We start from the raw sequence: 24,268 nt of genomic DNA on the forward strand, positions 1-24,268 counted from the left end.
TGTGCTGCCACTACTGAAGCCCACAGCCTAGAGCCCCTGCTCCCCAACAAAAAAATCCACAGCAATGAGAAGCCTGACACAAGCAGAGAAAAGCCTGAGCAGCAACGAAGACCAGCACAGCCAAAAAAAAAAAAAAAGAAATGCTTCCTCAAAATACAGATCTGATTTGTTACTACGCATAAGAATACTAAGAAATTTAGAATGTTAAAGAAAAAATAGCTGACATAAAATAAATATCATCCTTTTTTCAGTAACATCTACTAAAAAAATGTAACTTTGGTCATCATACTAGGGCAACTCCTCAGATGGTAAAGAATCCACCTGCAGGAGACCACGGTTCAATCCCTGGGTTGAAAGATCCCCTGGAGATGGGAATGGCAATCCACTGCAGCATTCTTGCCTGGAGAATCCCCACTGACAGAGGAGCCTCGTGGGCTATAGTCCATGGGGTTGCAAAGAGTCGGACACGACTGAGAGACTAACACTGACACGGAAACTCCAAACGAGGAGAAAACTACCATTAAGAGATTTCCAGTTTTAAGACAATTGAGTAAAGAGGCTGGAGCAGGTGGCCTGGACTCAGAAACTGAGGTCTACACTGTCTACAGCAGATCAGCTAGCCCTGGAAGAAAAGTCCTGTAGCATCAGTTCCCCTGTTCTGTATTGATTGATGGGTCACTGAGGTCAGCCCAGATTCGAGAAGAGGAGACATGGGCCCACCTCCCACTAACAGGAGGGCCGAGGGTTTACAAACACATGCTTTAAAACTATCACAATAATGAACCCCCATGTTTTTATCACTCAGTTTCAATAATCATCAACATTTTCAGTCTTATTTATCCCCTACTTTTTTTTCCCTCTGGAGTGTTTTAATGCAAATCCAGGCAGTATGTTATGTCAACTATAAATATGTCCATATCTAATGACTAAAGACTTTTTAAAGGAGATTAAAGGGACATGCCACCTACATAGCAGGTTTGCTCCTTTATTCTAGGTTTTAAAAAAATGAAAGATTAAAAGAACAATGGACATTTGGGAGCAACTGGGAAAATCAGAATAGACTGTACTGAGTAATATTATTATCAGTGTTAAGTTTCTTTACTGTGGAAAATGGTATAGTTACACAGAAGTAGTTACAGCTTAAGTATTATGATTTCGTCAACTATCCTTCATATGGGCTGGCAAAAAATAAAGATATATACACATACGCACACACACACACACACGATGTTTTTACATAACGAGTGAAATCAAACATAGCAAAATGTTAACAAGTGGTAAATTTAGCTAAAGGACATACAGATATTTATTGTGTTTATTGTATTATTCTTTCAACTTTTCTGTAGGCTTGAACATTTTCAAAATATGACTACCTAAGAAAGCCCTTTAAGGATTTTGTTGATGATGGAATAGTGAGTGGATGAAGGAACAATGGATTTTATCTAGTAGGGATGGTGGGCTTTACTGTGTCTATGTCTCTATCATTAAGTTTGGCACTTAACCAAAACAAGATTTGATAAAGGATATAGGCCTTATTTCTCTTTCTGTAAACTTCCTAAAAGCAAGGATTTAGAATTCTTTTTATTCCTTACATTACCTATCCCAGTAGTATACATATACTATATGCTTAATACACATTTCCTAAATAAATACAACTTAACTTGAATAGCTGAGTAACCATTTAAAGATTATATTAATATATGTGAGAACACAATGAGCATGCCTATAGATGACGCTGAATACAACAGGTGAAGAAGCAACTGCCAATCAATCAAAAGCTGAAGCCACATTAAGTAATAGCAAGAAGGGAAGGATGACCTCTTCTTCCTAATGCTTTCTCCTGCCCAGTGTCTTCTGATCAGTTTTATGTTCAGCCTTCATGAAGTCTCCTGTTCAGCTCTATCCTTCTTCCCTGTCCCCATGCCTATCCTTTCACTATATACTACTTTCCCTAAAAGCCGCTGGTGATTGTGTACAGCAATTTAGTGTCATTAACTTAAGCTAAAAGTCATTATAAAGACGGTATTTCAGAACACTTCTTTACTAGATTTCCTTTACTCCACTGCCTGAACAGTGCCTCCCCAGATATTTTTGTTATTGAGATGCCGGTGGATACCTCTTTGCTCTGTGGACATTCAAACCCAATTACTAGGAAAGGGTGGTCTTACAGCAAACAGACAGCTTTCAACTCTCTGGCTGCCACTTAATTATCTGTCAGGGAACTTATGATTTTAGGCAGGTTAGTGCAACAGGTTACAATATGGTACTCAGATTTAACCTACATGTGAACCAGTGAGCACTATTCCATCACTCTAAACACTCTCCCTACGCTGACTGCCACCTAAAAAACACAAGACACTGTTAATAAGATCAGACAGATGAGTGTGGATACATAAATCCATTATCACTACCGAAAAAGCAGCCTGAAACAACTGCCGTGTTAGTGAATAAATTGTTTTAAGCATTCATTTAATGTGGGCTTTTTCCTTTCCAAATCAATTTCACTGGCACATAAAGAAAGAGAAAAGAGAGAAAGAAGGCTGCATGGTATTTCTCACCCCTTGTTTTCAAAGCATGCAGTTCAGATGACATAGTGGCATACAAACTTCATTCTCTAAGAGTATACCTTTCTCTGGACGCTTCATCTGGGATACCTAGGCATATTTCTCGGTCGAACCTTCCTGCACGTCTCAAAGCAGGGTCTAAGGAGTCTGGTCGGTTGGTAGCTCCAATGACTAGGACCCGAGCTGTAGCAGCCACATTATTCAGATCTAGTAAGAACCAGACAGAGGATAAGTGGTGAACAAGACACTTGACATTAACGGTAATAATGTTATCCAAGTTATTAAGTGGTTAGAGAGAAAGTATTATACAATCACAATTATGTATTATATATATGAATATGAAACTAACATTAAATGCCTAATATGTGAAAGATGTGAGGAAAATACAAACTTTGTCCTCAAGCAGCTCAATCTATTTGAAGCACAGCTGAAGTATAAACAAAGCACCACAGTGGTACAATGGAAGATATTATGAATTCAGACTGAGGAATCAGGAAGAACTTAGGGAGCAGGGAACATTCCAGAAAGGCTTAAAGGGTGAATAGGCTATTAACAAGCAGACATAGGCTAATGAAATTCTACATGGAAGAAAGAGAATGAGTGAAAGCACAGAGGTACAAACAGGTGTGCCATGTTTAGACAGGATGAGTGGCCCACCATCAGGAAGTCTGGGCAAGACACAGTAGTATGTATCTCAAACACACTCATGGCACTGAGATGGGGGAATACAATACAGTCTCCAGTTGCTCTGGCAACTAATCTAGATGCAGTTTTTTTTATTAATGGATGGGATACAGAGCCTCAAGTGTGCCTTCTCCAAGCATTATCTATCACAACTGAACCAGAGTGGGCTAGCGGAGAGACTGGGGTTTGCACACCGACCGCGCAGCCCCCGCCCCACACACAGGTAATGGCTAAGGAAGTCCTCTAACAGTCAAGTCACGGGAAGTTTATAGAGCATTCTTTTGCCAACAGAAGCCACAAAAGGTTTTTCTGTTAAGATCTGTGTTTTGGAAAGATAACTCTAATAGTAATTTTGAATGGAGTAAAAAGGAATGAATGCAAGAGTTTGCTCTGATTTGAATACAATGATCAGGTAAAAGATGAGTGAAGGCAGGCACATGGGAAATAAAAAAAGAAAACCCCAATGTAAGGTCCAAGTTGTGGATAAAATCAAAAGCACTACACAAATGATTCAATGTGAAGGAGGAGGAGAAGGAAGAGACAAAGACAACTCAGTCTGGAAGCTGTTAGCTTAAATATGGAATATAGAAGGGGGGTCAGACAGCAGAAAGGGCCACAGGGGAAGCCAGTGGGCCCACCGAGTATGAGGGGACGTGGGACAGTCACCTGCAAGGATCTAGCAGGCAGCGGTGAACATGGTTTGGAAGTTTATCAGAAATGAAGGTTAGAGATGTAATTTGAAAGTTTTCCAAAGATGAGCTGAACAGGAGATAGCTAGAAGTAGGTAGAGGGCAAGAAGAAAAGAAGATCAAGCGTAAAACCTTATGGAATATCTTTCTTTAAAGGATGGGGAAAAGGAGGCAAGAAAGAAAAAGTGCTAGAGAGCTATCAGAGAACAGGAGGACAGAGAGTGTTACTCAAGTCAACTGTGCTGACAACTATGAAGACAAGGTAATGACAGTATCAAATGCTCCCAAACCCACTGCTAACACTTACTGGGTGCTTGCCCTGGGCCAGGCACTACTCTCTGTAGAGTCCCCTCCACCAGTTAACTTTAAGAGGTGGGTTCAGAGGGGTGAGGGCTAAAAGCACGCCCAAAGATGTGGCCAAAGGTAATCATCAATGACCTTTCTGGGATTAGTTTAGGTGAATGGCAGAGAGAGAGAGAGAACTACATGGGTGGGGTCACAGAACAGAACCAAATTAGAAACATCTAGTTGGCAGTAATTACTCTTTGAATAAAGAAAATAGCATAAGGTATATCTTTAAGTGAGACAGGAAAACTCTTTAATACTTTTTGAAAAATGAAGAAAAGGAATCAGCTAAAAAAAAAAAAAGAGACTGATGCTACAAAAGGAGATCCATGAACAAACAGAACTATGATATTTTATAGGTAACAAGGTGACACCCCGTAATTGAGGCAGCACCATGAGTTACCAACCTGCAGTCACAGAAAGATGTTCTTATAACTGAACCCTCTCTGCACTAATGCTGGTACAGTTCCAAAGCTGTTCCCTTGCTAACTCAGGGGTGCTTTCATTCTCACAGCTGGAAACAATGACCAAGGGTAGCAGTCAGCTTCCTTTTCCTCGTTCATGTTGCTCAGACAATACAGTCTCGGTGATGAGTTCTGAACATAGCAAGGGTTAGTAACAGAATTCAAAAAGAACAATCATGGAAATCTGTTAACTCTTCAGTAATGAAAAAAATCCTTTCCCAGGAAATCAATACTTAGCAACATAAAGGCTGCTTCAAAAGCTTCTAGAAAGATAAAAATCAGACCTCAGCTAGGATTGGCCATCCACTATAAGACAAATTTCATTCCTTTTCTTCCATTTCTAGAGGATTTGATCTTTTAAACTGAAGTTACATTAGCCAAAAGAATGAATTTCTGATTATTTAAAAAAATGAAGCTTCAGTTCTTTTTACACAGAGTTAATAAAAAAAAAACTAGTTAACATGTCTCGTGGGTAACAGCTCTCATAAATAAAGCATTCGTGGGCAGGTCATTAATTGTATGTGTAAATAAATATCTGGATTCTAGCCGATACTTTGCCAATGACTCAGTTTGCATCTGGCCCTCAGCTGTGTATCAGTTTTCTCATAAACAAATGGTATTTTTAACATCCTTCACAGGTCTTAGTAATTAGAATTACATCTGAGTTTCGTTATTAAAACTAGGTGAAATTAGAATTTTTTTAAAGTGGTCTTAATTATCGTTACATATTAACTTACTTAAGAGTTTTAACTTACTACAATTTCAGATTTGTAAACTCTGAATTAATAATGTTTTTACAAAATTATCAAACTGTAGGAAGAAAAATGACTACAAGTCACAGGTTATTTGGGGAGAAAGAAACAAGCCCCCCAAAATCGAGTTCCTCTGCAGAATTTATGATTGACATGTCTATCCAACACTTTATTTCCTGTCTTGTCCCACTCTTGTTCCCCCTCAGCACTGAGAAGTATCAAAGAAAAGAGAGGGCTGAGACCAAGCAAGCTCCGGCAGGGCTCTCCTGGGTACAAGCCCCTCCATGTCCTCTGCTTCTTGCCTGGTCCTCCCAGAGTTCTAAAAAGTGAACTCAAGCAGCTAATAATTAGATAAGGGAGTCATAGGAAGGGATATATAGATAACAATCTGTAGGGATCTTTGAGTTGTTCGATAGAAACTAAGACCCCCTACCCAACAGAGCACAGTGACTACATGCCGACCACAAGCAGAGAGACCCTAGACTGGCTGATGATTAAGATTCCCGAAACATCACCATGCCACCAACCAATCAGAAAAATGTCCCAAGAGCTGATCTCATGCACCCTGAAACCCTCACCTCTAATGCTGCCTTTAAAAACCCTTGCCTGATAGCATCAAGGATTTGGGTATTTCAAGCATTCGGTACCTATTCTTCTTGCCTGGTACCATGCAATAAACACTGTACTTTCTTTCACCACAAACCAGCATCAGTAAATTGGCTTTGCTGGGCGTCATGCAACTGGATCCAAGTTCAGTTCAGTAACAGGCTGACTATGTAAATTGAATTGTTTACTGTTTTCCCTATTCTGTTTTAAAAAAGGAAACCTTACAACACACACAGAGACACACCAAAAAGCTCAACTAACAGAGCTTTCAGTAATGTTCTAGTAATAAGTAGTCTGCTTAATCCCTATACTTAGTCATTTTTCCACATTTTAATATCTCTGAAATCAGAATGCTTATACTATCAATGTGATAAGCATTATGTCATATTCTGATTGGTGTTACGTCTTTTTCCTTCTCAGATGTACATAAAACGATGGTGCATCTTATGAGAACATATTAGCTTCAGTAAAAGATGGTAATTCATTGAGGTCTGACAGAAAACAACAAAATTCTGTAAAGCAATTATCCTTCAATTAAAAAATAAATTTAAAAAGATGGTAATTCAGAACATAGGCCTTAAGACACTGCAAGAAAACTTTACATAAGAATAAAACAGCAGAACAACCTACAATCTACCATCACAAGAAATGCAAATTACATACTATTTCAAATTTTCTTATGTACACAAAACATATGCTATTTTCCAGCAGGTAAGATCTAGTTCCAGAAGTTCTACTTGTACTGATTTCTTTCCTCCAAATGTGTATCCAAAAACCATTAAACAAGCTGAAAAACAAGTTACAGGTAGGAAGGAATCACACTATATTTAACAGAGGATTTGTTTCTATATTAAAATATAGTATTTACTCAAATTTTTAAAAATTCAATCAATAGGAAAAAGATAAAGGGATTTTAGAAAGAATATGAAACGCCAAAAAATATGGAAAGATGATCTACATCAATAGTAATCAGGGAAATGCAAATAACAACAAACATACTATTTTTCATCCCTCACAGTGTCATAAACTACAACAATTCAGTGTTGTGAAAAATCTGGAGGAAGGGTGACTCTCGAATAGTACTGATAGAGATGTAAATGGAAAAGTCTTTTTGGAAAGCAATTTGCCATTTCTTATAACAATTTTAAATGTATAACCTTTAACCATTACTTCATCTTAGAAAAATTTATGTGTACCAGAAAGACCCATTTAAGGATATCCCTTATAGTTCACTGTAAAGCAAAAATCAAAACAACTTGAATATCCATCAAAATGGAAATACTTAAGTACAATATAATGAATTTATCCTAAAGGATACCAAGCAACAATTAAAAAGAGGTAGATATAAATGGATTAAAATGGCAACATTTGGGCAGAAGGTAGGAGGGAGGGGACATATGTACACCTACGGTTAATTCATGATGATGTACGACAGAAATCAAACCAATATTGTAAACCAATCATCAATTAAAAATGAAATATTTTTTTAAAATGGCAACATTTCCAAGATATTATTAAGATACAAAGAGTATAGAATAGTGTATATGGTGCAGAGTATTGGAAAAAGCAACATAAGATTTTAGTGTATCTATATATGTGTGTAAATCTGTTAAAAACAAATAGTAAATGTGGGGGATTCATGTCAATGTATGGCAAAACCAGTACAGTATTGTAAAGTAAAATAAAGTGAAAATAAAAATTAATAAAAAATTAATAAATAGTAAGATACACTCCAAAAATTAATGATAGAGTTTTTTATGAAAAGAAAAAGATTTCTGTTTTGTACTCTAAGTTTTATGCTACTTAAATATTTCATATCTTCACATCTTACAGTATTTTAAAAAACACATTATCTAAAAGTGAATTCACTGTTTCAAACTCACCATCCATGCAGGTTAGGAGCTGGGCTACAATTCTTCGCTCCATATCTTTTGAAGCAATTTCTCTTTTGGGGGTAATAGCATCAATTTCATCAATAAAGAGGATACATGGTGCATTTGACTAGAAATAAGAATATCACCAAAAAAAATCATAAATGTAAATGTATTCCCTGTACTGGTGTGGTTAAGTATATATGTTTTTTTCAATCTTAAAGTTCAGAGACCATTCACCAAAAGAACTACCCTAAAGAAAGCGGTTTACACATATCTTACTGTACTGACTTTTACCAGGAAAAGGGGAGACGGGAAAAGAGGGGTATTGACCATATGTTTATCAAGTATCGGCTGTTACACCATCATACCACTGGTTCAGAGAGAGCTAGATAAACACAGAACTAATAACTAATTTTTCCCTTTGTCTCTTTTATCCTCATTCATCACTGTCTTCACCATAAACACAAATGTGGTTACCTGTCTTTCCGCTGTATGCCAATTAACAAACAAACCAAGCTCATTTTGGAAAACAGGTTAACACCTTAAAGAATGTAGCTCTGCTCTGCATAGTACCCTTCCCACCCTCCACTGCACCTTCCCTATGTGACCACTGCTTTTCTAATGCCAGTCTACGCTTAGCTCACAGGAAACATCTTGACCAGGCCCACCTGTGAATGACTACAGGAAGGAAAAAGTGAACACATTCCCTCTGGAGTCTGACTGGAACCAGGACTTTATCCCCTCTCCTTTTTGGAATAAAAGAAACCTATATTCTAACCCAGGGAGGATGGTTTGGGAGACACCAGTCTATCTTCTTCTTGGTCTGCTGGCTTTCCAAATAAAGTCACTATTCCTTGCCCCAGCTACTTGTTAACAATTTACTGACCTGACACAGCAAGCAATATAGAGCTTGGACTAGGTAACACATTTTGCTATTTCTTACTATTTAAAAAAACATTTTCAAGTACTGGTAAAATACACTTTATCTTCTCAGCTTCGCATTTCAGATGCACTGGCCATATTCACCAGTCCCATTTGGGATGCACATGATGACAATGTAAAATTAAACTTATCAGTTATTTTTTAATTCTTACCCACAGTGATGACTAGTGACTGCTCAAATGAGCATAATGTCATAACCCATATTTACATGGCTTTTGCTCTGTGTTAGACACGTTAAAAATTTACATGAACCCTTTAATACAATCAACAACCCCATGAGATTTGATCAGTATTATTTGCTAGTAAGGAAACTCAGGGCTAAGAGTGGTTAAATTTCTTGCCCAAGATTACACAATTAGTATACGGTGGCCTAAGGATTTCTGTTTCAAACTTGAAAGTACACTTAACCATAACACTATACTGAAGATAAAACTTCAATGGAATACAAATGTCATCTTCCTCAGAAGTTCTTAAGCAGCCAAATTTTAATGAGTTATAATCAGAATAAAATCCAATCTGTCATTTCTCTGGTAATAGAATCATCTTTTCATAGCTTCAATTTTGCAAATAGAGAAGAGTTTATGCTGGCAAGTCTATGGTTGCTTTTATAATAATCCTTAAATGTTAAAAATGTTCACACTGCTTACAGGTTGTCTGGGCAAACCTAAGTTGAGGAAAGTAAAAGCAAAAAAAAATATCACAAGGATAATCTATTTTCAGCATATCACCATTGGGTATGACAGTCAGAACTTCTCACCAATTATGTTATTTTCAGATTAAACAAATTATTTTACTCAACAATCTATCAATTAATCTACTTTAAACATTTGGCCATCATGAGGAACAAACTGCCATGTTTAGAAAAGAGTGGCCAGTGAATATGTTAACAAATACCAACCTTAAGGAAAACAAGAACTTCAATATAGCCTTATGCGATCTGACAACGTGACATTACGTCATTGGCTGACTCACCACAGCTTGTTCAAATAGTTCTCTTAGCTTCTGTTCGGATTCTCCAGACACTCCAGATACAATCTCTGTAGCAGCTACTTTCAGAATTGGAAGATCAAGTTCCTATGCACAAATATATTAAAAAATGACTAAATTTTCAAAGTTTCACTTACCTACTTTTTCTTTACTCAGTCCCTCTCTCAAAACTGCATTTTTTAAATGACCAATTTTCTGAGGAACGTCGTATCTTTTTGTACTGTTCCAGTGAAAAACATTACTTAAAAATCTGAAATTTTATCCAAACACATTGACTGGATACCTTCTACTTATTTTTACTTTACAGATATCATAAAACTGTTATTATCTCTTTTGAACAAAGGGTCTTGAATCTTAAGAAATATATTTACCCTTACTTAGAGCTGAGCCAAAACAAATCTGTTATTTATCTGCTGGATATGAAATAGCAGGGAGTTGTGACAGTCTTCCCACACATCCTACTGGTGTTTCTCCCAGTAAAGAAACCCAGAAAAACAGCCAGTAACAAGTCAGAGGAGGCAGATTCTTAAAGGAAGAGAAACTACCACTGTCCCACCAATATCACTGGCAACAACCCACCCTAAATCCTACTATTCTTCTGACTATCTTGAAATTTCACTTCCTCAATGATATTCTCTTTAACCCTAATTCTTAACGTGGGTAAAAGCAACATACCAACAACATACCACATAGCATTCTGCACTTCTTCTGTCTCCCACTCAGTGTAATCAGAACCATGAAGCAACATTTATTTGTGTGAAAGACAGTTTAGTGTGTCTCGCGTATTAGATCGAAAAACCCCTTATAGATAAAAAGTTGAGTTTCTTGTACTTATCACTATATCTCAATGTCTGGCGTGCAATAGTCACACAAAAGATTTATTTAACAAATGAATAAATGAGGCAGATCAATCAATTTCTCCTATAAAAACAATTTTCTTTCAAAGCACACCATCTATTAATGACAGATATAGTGTGCTCCTCTTCAAACTAAACTTACTTGGACATTTTGCATTTTGCAGTTTCTGAGAAACCTGATGGGGCTAAAACTGAAATTGCTAACCTTTTATTTTGCCAACTGAGTATCTATTATCACCATTTAAGAAAGGACATTTTTACACTAAAAAGGATAAAAACATGACTCTGGATGGAAATTCTGAATAAATTTGGTTCTATGTAAAATATGATCCTCCAGTTTAATTTTATTGCTCTTCAAAACCACTAGCTTAAAGGGAAAGAACAGTGACTAAATACAAGAACTAAAAAAATGGGTAAGACCTAGAACTAAAACAAGAACTATGGGTTAAAAAAATGGGTTGTTTATATTATTTGGCTTCCCAGCCAACACATGCCATATAATTGGATACTTAAAAAAAAATACCATCTCACAAACAGCAGCATGAAAAGAGTGAAGAAGGGATCAGTCCTCCGGAGAATATACCAAGTCTGGTTCGAGTTGACCAACGAGAAAAAATAAAAACAAGTAACAAAAGAACAAAAGCAAACAAACGTCAATAAACCTCACCCCAGCAATCGCATGTGCAAGTAATGTCTTCCCACAGCCTGGCGGTCCGTGGAGAAGAACTCCACGTGGGGGTATGACGCCCAGGTGGTGGTACACCTCTGGGTGACGCATGTGTATGAGCATCTTGCAGACCTCCTGTAGGAATAAACAGGAATGGTGTCCTTCACAGGCCCAAAGAGAATGAATCAATGTGGAATGAGAGCACCTGTTCTTTGGAGCAGCAGCATGCAGTAGACAGGCTTTAGACTTACACCAGAGTTTGAATCCTGCCTGGTAACTGTCATGAGGCATTAGCAATAACCCCTCTCTGAGCTTCCATTTCTAAAGGGTAATAATACCTACCTTGCAGCAACTAGCATAGTAACTGAAACAGAGTAAACACAAAAAAACACTAACCATTGTAACTGTTAAAGTGCTGCTCCTGATAAAGCAAGTATCTTATGCACACTGTAACTAAAGTGGTGAAAAAACTGAAGATGTTTCTTGTATCCCTCATGACCCTGAAGGGAACAAGTCAGGCTTAACCTTCTCACCTTCCTGGCCTCCTTTTCTAGACTCAGTTCCTATTAGATACGAAGAGGAAGGCCTTATTTGAATACCTGATTTGCAATATACCCATTTGAGGTAGAAATTCTGATTCTGAACTAACTTTTAATGTTGTATCATTGCCACCAACGTCTTCGAACTTCACACTGGAGATCTGTAATTCTAGCCCCTTGGCTTTAGCTGGTAAACAAAAAAGGAGGAGGTGAAAAGATTAGTGATTCAGTTGTGACTCAGAACTATACTGAATAATCTTTATATAAACAAAGGTCCATTAGATACTGAAATATTTTCTAGTAAATGTCTCCACACATAGGAGGTTCCCCAGACCAAACAGCTTGGAATCACAACGTCTCGCTCAAAGCAAACACAGCCGCCGCCACCCACAAGACTTCCATCTCACCTTTCTTCTGCAAGACAGCTTCTATTTCCCCATCTACTTCCTGAAGATCTTCTTTCTTCTTTTTGCCTCCTTTGGTGTTTAGCTTGCCTTTTCTTTTTTTGTTACTTTCCAGAAGAGAAGAATCTTTTGAATTCTGGAAAAAAAAATTAAATGTGTCACGCTTGAAATTAGGCCATTCAAAAAAGGGGAGGGGGGCATTACTAAAAAAATAAATAAATAAAAATATATTTCAGCTCTGGTACTTTCACCCATCAGCTATTCCCAACATTTTAGCTTAAGGGTGACCTCTGCTGGGGATGTCCTTTTCCAGAAACTTAATGCTTAGTTTACTAAAACCTGAAAAACCTCCCTTCCAGAATCTTTTAGTTAGAATTAATCTCTTCTTCACACTCTCAGAACACTGAATTTGCATCTGTGGTAGAGCCTATACAATCTGCTTGTAAATGAGTGGCTCACCTGTCTACGTTATTTCTTCCTCACTGAGCTGTGTACTTCTGGAGTTAAGATAATAGCACTTATCTTTTATTTCTCACTGAGCCTTTTAAGTAGTTGGTATTCATCTGATGTCTAATCAATCACTAAATTAAATATGACTAGAAAGCTGCTCTGACAGCCACATAATTCAACATAAAAGTCAAACTTTGTCCTTGACCTTGCCAACAATAATAATGTTCTTTAAAGACAAAGTAAATAGATTTGGAAAATGCCTATTAATAATTCAAAAGCAGAGGGGGAGAGGCTTCGCCAAATCAAAGAGCTTGGTGCTTGAAAACCACTTAGAATGGCATCACCCGAGAGAAACATAATACCACCCACATATGCGATTTTAAATATTCTAGCTATCATTGTTTAGTTGCTAAGTCATGTCTGACTCTTTTATGACCCCATGGGCTATAGCCCACCAGGCTCCTCTGTCCATGGGATTTCCTAGCCAAGAATATTGGAGTGCGTTATCATTTCCTACTCCAGGGGATCTTCCCGACCAAGGGATTGAACCCACATCTCCTGCATTGGCAGACATATTTTAACCACTGCACAACCAGGGAAGCCCAAATATTCTAGTAGCCACATTTAAAAAAGGAAAAAATAAGTGAAAGTATTTTTAAAGAAAATAATAATCTATTTTATTTAACCAAATATATTCAAAACAGTATCAACATATAGTCAGTTTAATTATTAATAAAATGGTTTACATTGTTTTTACAATAAGTTGTCAAAGTCCAGTGGATACTGCACATCTTAATTCAGACACTAAATTTTCACGGGAAATACTTGATGTTTATATTTTATAAAATCCATAGCTGAAAAAGTATATTCACATACTCAAGTTATTTAAAATATACATGGAAGTTTCCTAATAACTAAACTGACTGATAGTTTTTACATTTAAATTAAAAATTCAGTTCCTCATTAGCACTAGCCCCATTTCAGCGGATCAACAGACACAGGTAGCTAACATTTCCCATATCAGACAGCGAGACCCGGAGCACAAGCAGCCACTCTACTGGGAGACAGATTACCTGAAACCCCCTCTCTGCCAGGCATTAGAAGAATCAGGTAAGAATGAAGTCCAATGTGCTCACTTTGCAATAGTCCATCAAGCTTTACTTTTCTTTATATATGGTTTATTCCAATTTAAAAAGATAAAAAAAGGGACTTCCCTGGTCATCCAGTGGCTGAGATTCCTTGCTCCCAACACAGGAGGCTTGGGTTTGATCCCTGATCAGGAAACTAGATCCCACATGCTACAGCTAAGAGACTGCATGCTGCAACTAAGACCCAGGGCAGCTAAACAAAAAAATTTTTTTAAGTTAATAGAAAAATTCTTTAAGTGTCTACTTATTTTATCCATTTTCATAGTGTACCTATTTATGTTGGATCCCTCAAAGCATCATCCTAAACTAAAAATAAACCTCACAGATATTTTAGCAGCTACCTTCCTTTCTGTCTACAATCATCAATTTTCTGTGATGCACACCAGAGGTAGTTACTCCTTAACTTTCACTAATAAAAACAACTCAGGAAGTTTATCAGGCACTAATTCACAAACTAACAACTTCACACTAGACATATCTTAGCCAGGGACACATTATTAAACCAAGTCCTTCCTCTCTTGGAGTTGCCATTCTTATACAACAACCCAAAAACAATTATACAAAGAATCATTTTAAATACTTAAAATATAGTGATTTTTTTAACTACTTGAAAAAAAGCAGGGTTAGGAAACAGAATATCCAACAGTGTGCTATTTTACATGTCCCAGAAGGCCTCTCTGGGAAGATTACAAGTGAAACAAGATATGAAGAAATGATGGTGGGACCTCCCTGGTGGTCCAGTAGTGAAGACTCCGAACTCCCAACTGAGGAGCACAGTTTGACTGATCCCTGGTGGGGGAACTAAGATCCCACATGCTGCACGGTGCAGCCAAGAATAAGAATCAATTTAAAAATTAAAAGAAGAAATGACAGAGTAAGCCACAGGAATCTCGGAAAAGATGTTCCAAACAGAAAGCACAAGTGTGACTGTCCCAAATGAGAGAAGGGTCAGCATATTCTAGAAACAGCAAGAAGCCCAGTTGTGGCTGAGGCCAAACTGGGAGGTGGGAGAGGAGGGGAGCAGGAAATAAGATTAAAGAGACAGCAGGGAGCCAAGTCAGGCAGGGCTGCCAACTGCAAGATCTCTGACTGAAGACTGAATGAAGCCACTGGAGGGTTTTTAATAAAAGAATGACAATCATCAGACTTAATTCTTAAAAAAATTATCTCTGTGAGTAGAATAAACTAGGGGGGATCAAACACAGGGGCAATTGAAGGTTATTTCAAAAGTTAAGGGAAGAAAGAGTAGAAGCTTGGACCAGGACGAAAATGATGACCATAGTGGGAAGTGAGCAAATTCTATCTCAAGTTCCTAAGCCTTTTACAAAACACAAGAATCTACTTGGTATTACATTCAATGAAAAGGGTGTAATGTATTCCAACTACATGAGGCTAAAATGCCACCATAAAAAATACCTCTATCTCAGAGATCGGCTTCTTATCATTACACTTTTCATCTGATAGATCCAGGAAAAAACTGTCCTTCTTTCCACCCGGGGTTTTGTCAATAAACCATCCTCCTTCAGAACCTCCAGCAGGGGTCTTCGAAGGAACGGAGCCTGTTCTGGAAGTTATCCGTGGTGATGAAGTTATGGCTTCTTTTTGTTCCATCTCAGGAGTACTTGAAACAGAATCAGGATTTCCTTTCCGATATAAGGAGAGCAGGGAACTGTTCATATGATTTGCTGACTGGCGGAAACATGATTTTAGCATAAATTACTCAATAGGCACTCATGAAAATTTGAATACCTGTATTAAGAAGTTTTCCATATTTTCTTCTCAATACCTTTTCCCAAAACAATTACAGTCAGAAAATACATGTGCTCACAATACAATACTTCACAAACATTTACTGTTCAAAAAGATGTACCCCCTCCATTCCAAGTTAATGTACAAATTTATAACTGGCAAATAAAACCAAACAAGAAAGGTTGTTTCTAAAACACAGAAGTATGAAAATGAGCTGGTAGGCAAACACTATCCTATCAATTCAACTAGATCAAATACAACCACATCATCATGACTTTTCTGGCCATTCTCCTCCCTTCTTTTCCCCTGTGCAACAGGCTATACACACAAATACTGGAAGGACGGCCAACCCATGAGTTCAATGCTCCGCACAGAAATACTCAATCATTTACTAATGAAGATGTTCAAGTCTCTCACTCTATTCCTTACTGATCTTTTCTGAGGAGGATTCAAAATGATTTTCTAAAAATCAAAGTTGGTTCATTAAATATCTGGTTTACCTGTGGGTCTGGGTAATCTTCCATACTTGAATCATCAGAATAGCTTTCAGTATACCTCAGTAAAAAGAAGAAAAGAAATGTAAATGATTTTCTCCTACATCCTAAAAAAAACTACTACTCAAAATAAGAAAATAAATGGAGGCAAAATACTATGGTGGTAAAGAATCCAGGCTTTGGAATCAGAGAAATGTGGATTCAAAATACAGCTTAAAAAAAAAAAAATCCATCTTCACCAGATACATGCTTTGTAACCTGAGCCTCAGCTTCCTTATCTATAAAATGAAGATATAAATGATGTCTAACTCACTGGCTTATCAGATTTCCAGATGGCACAGTGATAAAGAATCTGCCTGTCAATGCAGGAGACAAGAGACACAGGTTTGATCCCTGGGTCAGGACGATCCCCTGGAGGAGGGCATGGCAACCCACTCCAGTCTTCTTGCCTGGCAAATCCCATGGTCAGAGGAGCCTGGCGGGCTACAGTCCATAGGGTGGCAAAGAGTCAGACAAGACTGAGCAGGCACATACCGCCTTATCAGATGATTACATAAGCTTTAAAAAAATTGTTTTGCCCTACAATTCATGCTCTACAAAATTAATTATAAAGAGTTAAATGAAATATCACAGATATAAGAAAAAAGTATAGGTAATTATTCTACATATTCTTGTGACAGAGGTCTAAGTATATTAGCATAAATCTTAAGAGAACAGACTGAAATATATGACCAGGTAAAGATGTTTAATTTTTCAATTAAAAGACACTATAAACAAAAATAAAATGCAAATGGAAAACTGTGACAAGCATTTGTAATACATATAAAAAAAGATACTATTTCATACAAAGAGCTCTGACAATAAGGAAAATTCAAATAGATCTCAAATGAAAAACAAAAATCCATAAATAAGCAATTCACAAAGGAAACACAAAATCAGTTATCAAAATATTACAAGTGAAAATAACACAATCAACTTTTTGCCTATAAAACTGGCAAAGATTAAATAACAGTATATATAACTCGGAGAAGGCAACGGCACCCCACTCCAGTACTCTTGCCTGAAAAATGTCATGGACAGAGGACCCTGGTGGGCTGCAGTCCATGGGGTCGCACAGTCAGACACAACTGAAGTGACTTAGCAGCAGCAGCAGCAGCATAACTAGAACTGCAAGCATGCTGAGAAATGCACGCTTTATATAAAGCTGTTCGGAATACAAACCAAAGGCAACTTTTTTGGATGGCAACTGCATATATACCAGAAATTTCAAAAATATAAATCTTTTTGATCCTAGAAATACTGCTTCAGGACTTCAACATTAAAAAATAAATCTGTACAAAGATATATACACTAAAGGATTATTTATTACATATACAATAGTGCAAAAATAGAAACAATTATATACCCACAAATGTGAAACTAATTATAACTACGGTAAAGCCAAATAAAAAAGGAGCAGCTATAAAGAATGAAAAGGAGTTATCATTCATAGATCCTACAATTATTAAAAGAAAAACAAAAGAGTATCTGGAAAACTTTTATGTCAATAAATGCCACAAATTTTCAATGCCAAAATGCCAAAATAGGTGAAATGAACAATTTTTTTAAAAGTACAATTTACCAATGCTGATGTAAGAAAAAAAAGGGGGACGAGACCTATGTCTACCAAAATTAAATGTTATCAAACTCCTATCTACAAAAATGACTCCAGGTCCACATGAATTCTGGATGAATTCTAAGAAACGTTCCAGAACAAAATAACAGTAACATTATACAAACTTGTTCATAAACTAGAGACCAAAAAACGCACATACTTCCCAACTAATATTATAAGACCAGTATAATAAAAGTCTGAAGAGGTTAGATAAATATTCTGCTGGAACTCATACCAAAACCTGACAAAGGGCAAAAAAAGAAAGAAAAAATTTGGATCAATGTCAATGCAGATGTAAACATCTACAGAAAAAGATTAGCAAATAGAATTTAAAAATATATTAAAAAGATAATGTATTAGGACCAAGCAGGGTTTGTGGCAGAAATGCAAGATTGGTTTACCACTCAAAAATCAATAAAATTCACCAGATTCATAGAATAAAGGGAGAAAGCCAATAATAAAAGCCTTAAATATCCACATAAAAAGCATTTGATGAATGTTATACCTATTCACGATGAAAACTTACCACAAACTAGGAATATTAGGAAGCTTTCTCAATCTGATAAAGAACATCTTTCAAAAAAACCTACAGCTAACATACATTTTGTTGCTTAGTCACAAAGTCGTGTCCAACTCTTTGCGACTCCATGGACAGTAGCCCACCAGGCTCCTCTGTCCTTGGGATTCCCCAGGCGAGAATACTGGAGTGGGTTGCCACTTCCTTTACAGGCTATCTAAAGTTAAAGCCTGATCATACCAAATGTTGGTAATATGTAGAACTCTCACATGGTAACAGAGGAACTCTCACATACTGCTGATGCAAAGGTAAAATGATACAAACATTCTGGAAAAGAGTCTGGCAGTCTCTTATAAAGTTAAATATGCAGTTACCATATGACTCAGCTATTCCGGTTCCAGTATTAAGAAATGAAAACACTCTCCACAAAAATGCCAGTACATAAGTGATCATAGTAGCTTTATTTGTAAAAACCAAAAAATGAAAACAACCCAACTGTCTGTTAATATGTAAGCAGATTTAAAAAAAATAGTGGTATATACATACATACATACATACATACATACATACATACATACATACAGGGCAATAAAAAGCAATGGAATTTTGATACACACAACACTGATAAATCTCAAACTTATTATCCTGAATTAAAGAATCTAAATTTTAAAGTATTAATGCATACTCTGCAATTCCATACATACAAAATTCTAGAAAATATAAACATATAGCAACAGAAAGCAAATCAAAGGCTACCTCAGAATAGGAATGGAAGGAAAAACAAACTGCAAATGGGTGCTAGAAAATTTGTGAAGTTGATGGATATGCTTAGTATCTTGCTTAGGGTAATGGTTTAATGAGTATAAACATGTCAAAACTCAATACACTGTACACTTTAAAAATGTACCACTAATTGTACATCAATTATACTGCAATATAGTTATAAAAGTGTCACCAATATTACTTCTTAAACAAAAAAATAATTGACACCTTTTTATATACCTGACATTGTATTAGGACAGAGAAAAACAAAGCTAACGAGAAAGTTCTATAAGTAACACAAATAATCTCATATGCCATATGATAGAAACACTATACTACGTTATCTATAACTATGAGTTAAGGAAAAGCTGAGAAAGGAGTCCAAAAAGGGTTGAAAGGCAAGAAAATAACCTTTTGAAGGCTGACTTTTGAAGGTTGAGTGAAAGTTCATGAAGGGGAAATGAACACTCCAGCTACAGAAGACCACCCACACAAAGGCACAAAGAAAGAATCTAACCTCTCTGAGAAAGAACGAGTATTCAGCATGTCTGAAATAAGTCTGGAGAGGATGGTAAGTATTCTGCAGGAACTTATTGGCAATGAAGAGCCAAGTTATCCTACTTGGAAGTTTTACAAGTAGGAATTAACATGGTCAGGTTAATGTTTTAGAAAAACCCTCCACTCCATAATCCTTACTCATTATCCTCTTCACCGTGTCTTGCTCTTTTGGCCAGATGTTCATCTTCTAATTCTGCTAGATCCTTATGTTCTTTCTCACTACTAATTATGCTAAAAACTGAAACAAAAAGAAAAATGCCATGAGCTGAAACAATTCTATGACTTCATTAATAATCAGCTCTAACACTAAAAGACTCACCTTTTTCCACCTGAATCCTAAAGGCATTTCTTTTCCTTCGACCATAGTCTATACTGAAAAACATAACAAGAAGTTTAGTACCATGGTCTCCACCAATATTTTCCCATTAAGCTCCATCTAAATGGAGAACTTACCCTTACATGTATATATGATTATGTCACTATACTTACATTAACCATAAACCTATTTTCATGGAATTCTCCAGGCAAGAATACTGGAGTGAGTTGCCATCTCCTTCTCCAAGTCACACTTGTACTTAAGTTAAATGATATTCAGATGAGATTTTGGATTCAGAGTTGATGCTGAAATTGGTTAAGAACTGCTGGGGCTGCTGGGATGGACAGAGTATATTTGCAAACAATGAAGGCATGAATTTGGGGGGCAAAAGGGCAGTGTTAGGAGCTGAACTGTGTTCCTCTAAAATTCATAACATTTAAATCCTAATCCTCAGTATCTCATGATGTACCTGTTTTGGGAGATATGGCTTTTAAAGATGCAACTAAAGGGAGGGAGGTAGGAGGGGGGTTTAGGATGGGAGGGATACATGCATACCTGTGGTGGATTCATGCTGATGTATGGCAAAAAAACCATCACAATATGGTAAACTAATTATCCTCCAATTAAAATAAATTAATTTAAATAAATAGACACATTAAAAAAAAAAGAGGTAACTAAAGGGACTTCCCTGGAGGTCCAGTGGTTAAGACTCTGCACTGCCAATGCATAGGTTCGATCCCTGGTCAGGGAATAAGATCCCACATGGCACGCAGTATGGCCAAAAGATAAAAAAGAGGTAACTAGGGTAAAATGAAGTCATATGGGTGGTCCTAATCCAATATGACCAGTGTCTTCTTAAGAGATTAGGGTACAGACGCACACAGAAGGAAAAGCAAGTAGAGACACAGGGAGAAGACAGCCATCTGCACGTCAGGAAGAGACCTCAAACTCCTAGATCGTGAACATGTAGCCTCCACAACATTAAGGAATACAATTTCTGTTGTTTAAGCCACCTCCTCTATGATGCTTTTTGATGGCAGCCATGGCAACCCACTCCAGTACTCTTGCCTTGAAAATCCCAGGGACGGAGGAGCTTGGTGCAGGCTACTGTCCATGGGGTCGCCAAGAGTCAGGCACGACTGAGCAACTTTACTTTCACTTCACTTAGCAAACTAATATACACAGGGAAAGAAGAAAACAGAGACACCAATATACAAAGCAGGGCTAACTAATGAGGCAAGATATCAGAAGACCTGGAACTGAGGCACAAAAGAAGGATTTAATCTGTAGTGCAAGGACTACACGAGTGACACATTTTTAGACAGTCAGGAAGCTGAAGGAGATCATGCCTGATGGTTTTCATTTTTTAGTGAAGAAAAGAAGTAATACTACTGACCAGTGAGTAAGATGCTGAAATCTAAGAAGTAGCCATTTTCATTAATAACAAGGGCAGCTCCTTGCATATAACTGGTGCTTGATAAATGCATGTATAAATGAACTGAGTTCTAAACCTGTGGATTGGTGAACTAAAGCTAGCAGCTACAAATATCACGTGGAAATTTAGGCAGGATGGAAATTTTAAAAATGGTTGGAAAGGGGCTTCCATGGTGGCTCAGTGGTAAAGAACCCACTGCCAAGGCCCGTGACGTGGGTTTGGGCCCTGGCCCAGGAAGATCCCACACGCTGCAGGACAACTAAGCCCACGTGCCTCACTGCTGAGTCTGTGCTCTAGAGCCCAGGAGCAACAACTGCTGAGCCCAAACGCTCGAGCACATGCTCTGCTATAAGAGGAGGCCCTGCAATGAGAAGCCCAAGTACCATAACTAGAGGGTAGTTCCCGACGGCTGCTAGAGGAAAGCCCTCGCAGCACGAAGACCCAGCGCAGCCACACAAATAAACAAATAAATCTTTTTTTAAAGAGAGGTAGGGAAGGAAAGCAAAACTTTGGAGACTGCATTTCTTTACCTGTACATTCTTTGTAAATCAGATGCTAAGACCCCAGTGTCCACATACTTGCCACATCTGTTACTGGTGAGGTACTGAAACAGAAAACACGACAAACACAACACAACAGTTCAGACTCAGTGACTGTAATCAACAACTAAGCAAGTGAGCTATTCGGACATGTTATACTTTAGTGCAAACTCTTCATTCATAAAGTACGCTAGAAACATAAACAAAAATCACCAGATAATTGCCAAGTCAGAATCAAAGAATTTAATTAACATTATTAATCACTATGGCAATGCAATAACAATAACCAGAATGGCTATAAGGCAGTAGGTGAGAGCTTATTATATCCTAGATTCCCAAACATACCACAGCAAAGCACTGAACTCGTAAGAGCACTAAGGGATATTTTAAATTTGAAGGAACAGAATAACAGTTGATCTGTCCATCTGCAGGAACTATATGTGACCCTCAAACAACATGAGTTTGAACTGTACTCGTCCACTTATAGCAGATTTTTTTGATAAATGCATTTTACAGTACTACATGATCCAGGGCTGGTTGACTATGCCAATATAGAACCACAAATATAAAAAGCCAACAGTAGCTATACACAGATTTTCAAATGAATGGGGTTGGGGGCAGAAAGGATATTGGCATCCCAACCCTCATATTGTTCAAAGGTCAACTGTACTAGCCTGAGACAATTCATGTTTCAATATTAAAGCATCTTCTGATGATGTCATATCTTTGCAAAACTGGGTTTCCAGCATTTCCTATAATAAAAATCAAGGTGGAACAGGAAATGAATAGCAGTGTCAATCTGATTGCTAAGTATAAGAAGTTGTGCAGTGCCCAAAAGGCATACAAATTTCACCAGTAAATAACTGTGGTTATTTAAGAATGAAATATTGGGTCAGCCAAAGTAAAAAACCTGAATGGACTTTTTGGCCAACCCAATACAAACGTATTGGGGCCTGGGCTTCCCCAGTGGCTCAGCTAGTAAAGAATCCATCTGCAACACGGGAGACCTGGGTTCGATCCCTGGGTGGAGAAGATCCCCTGGAGAAGGAAAAGGCTACCCACTCCAGTATTCTGGCCTGGAGAATTCCATGGACTGTATAGTTCACAGGGTCATAAATAGTCGGACACGACTGAAGGACTTTCACTGACTGACTTTGGGACCTAGAAACAATATGCAAAAAACTACTAAGAAACTAAGGGCCTGCTAAACCTGTTCTAGGGGCCTTTTACACATTCTCTCTTTTAGTGCTCACAATGCTGTGAGGTAGATGTTACTCTCCCTCTATTTATTTTTTAAAAATTATTTATTTATTGGCTGTGCTGGGTCTTCGTTGCTGCACGGGCTTCTCATTGCAGTGGCTTCTCTTGCTGCAGAACCGGGGCTCTAGGACGCGCGAGCTTCAGTATTCGCGGCTCCAGGCTCTAGAGCACAGCCTCAGTAGCTGTGGTACATGGGCTTAGTTACTTCGGGGCATGCAGGCTCTTCCTGGATCAGGGATGGAACCATGTCTCCTGTATTGGCAGGCAGATTCTTTATCACTGAGTAACAAGGGAAGCCCTCTCCCCTGATTTGAAACTTTAAAAGCTTACTTACTTGCTTACCAGCCTGTAAGTTACAGGGCCAGATTTCAAACCTAGAATGTTTAGTGATCAACTCCCAAGTTTCAATATTTGCTAATTATCTAGTCTAGGTTCCCCACTTCATACAGCAAGTTCTTCTCAAGGATCCCTAACAAATGAGAACTGCCTCTGCATAAATGCTGCCAATGGCAAGGGACTAGGTGTCCAAAGCTGCAGCTTCAGTTAACTGTCCCCTTCTGTGGACTCCTATAGCATGCTGTCATTTACCACAGTCAATCCTGAATTGCACATATATATCTCAAACCCACTTCAAATCAGAAAGTAGCAGGACTAAAACCACTTTAACCTGCTAAGTTTTAGAGTAATCTGTTATACAGCAATAGATTAACAAGCTAGTTAAAAGGAGGCAAGTGTACTACTTGAAAGAAGATGTCTAAAACATATTGCTCAACGAAACAAACAAGCAGCAGAAGAGATGCAGATGAGCCTGTGTGATTAAAAAAAAAAAAATCTCTAAGTACATATATGCATACAAAATTTTAAGACAGGTACAACAGAAACTCTCCATGATTACTCATGCAGAAGTGGAGATGAAAAGAATTCTTCTCATTTTATACCCTCCAGTTCCCTTTATGTTAAACCATAAGAACCTATTACTCTTATTTTTAAATTACTATTTATTTGACTGTGC

The 24,268-nt window shown here is 37.6% G+C and overlaps 1 protein-coding gene across 6 annotated transcripts in view; it reads right to left on the reverse strand.

Annotated features, from left to right (window-relative positions):
* Positions 1-24,268, reverse strand: part of NVL (nuclear VCP like) — an 83,282-nt gene that overhangs the window by 56,969 nt on the left and 2,045 nt on the right. For 3 of the 6 annotated variants that reach the window (XM_068986035.1, XM_068986036.1, XM_068986039.1), the window contains exons 2-12: positions 21,988-22,061; positions 20,026-20,078; positions 19,845-19,944; positions 16,222-16,276; positions 15,389-15,661; positions 12,378-12,510; positions 12,081-12,157; positions 11,432-11,566; positions 9,893-9,994; positions 7,988-8,105; positions 2,627-2,771 (exon numbers count right to left, since the gene is read on the reverse strand). In XM_068986035.1, the coding sequence (XP_068842136.1) occupies positions 2,627-2,771; positions 7,988-8,105; positions 9,893-9,994; positions 11,432-11,566; positions 12,081-12,157; positions 12,378-12,510; positions 15,389-15,661; positions 16,222-16,276; positions 19,845-19,944; positions 20,026-20,078; positions 21,988-22,061 (1,265 nt within the window). Of the gene's footprint in view, positions 1-2,626; positions 2,772-7,987; positions 8,106-9,892; positions 9,995-11,431; positions 11,567-12,080; positions 12,158-12,377; positions 12,511-15,388; positions 15,662-16,221; positions 16,294-19,844; positions 19,945-20,025; positions 20,079-21,987; positions 22,062-24,268 lie in introns of those variants that run through there. The other 3 variants (XM_068986037.1, XM_068986038.1, XM_068986040.1) reach the window with 3 other exon arrangements.

This window comes from Capricornis sumatraensis, chromosome 14 (assembly GCF_032405125.1).
Source record: "Capricornis sumatraensis isolate serow.1 chromosome 14, serow.2, whole genome shotgun sequence".
NCBI lineage: Eukaryota > Metazoa > Chordata > Mammalia > Artiodactyla > Bovidae > Capricornis > Capricornis sumatraensis.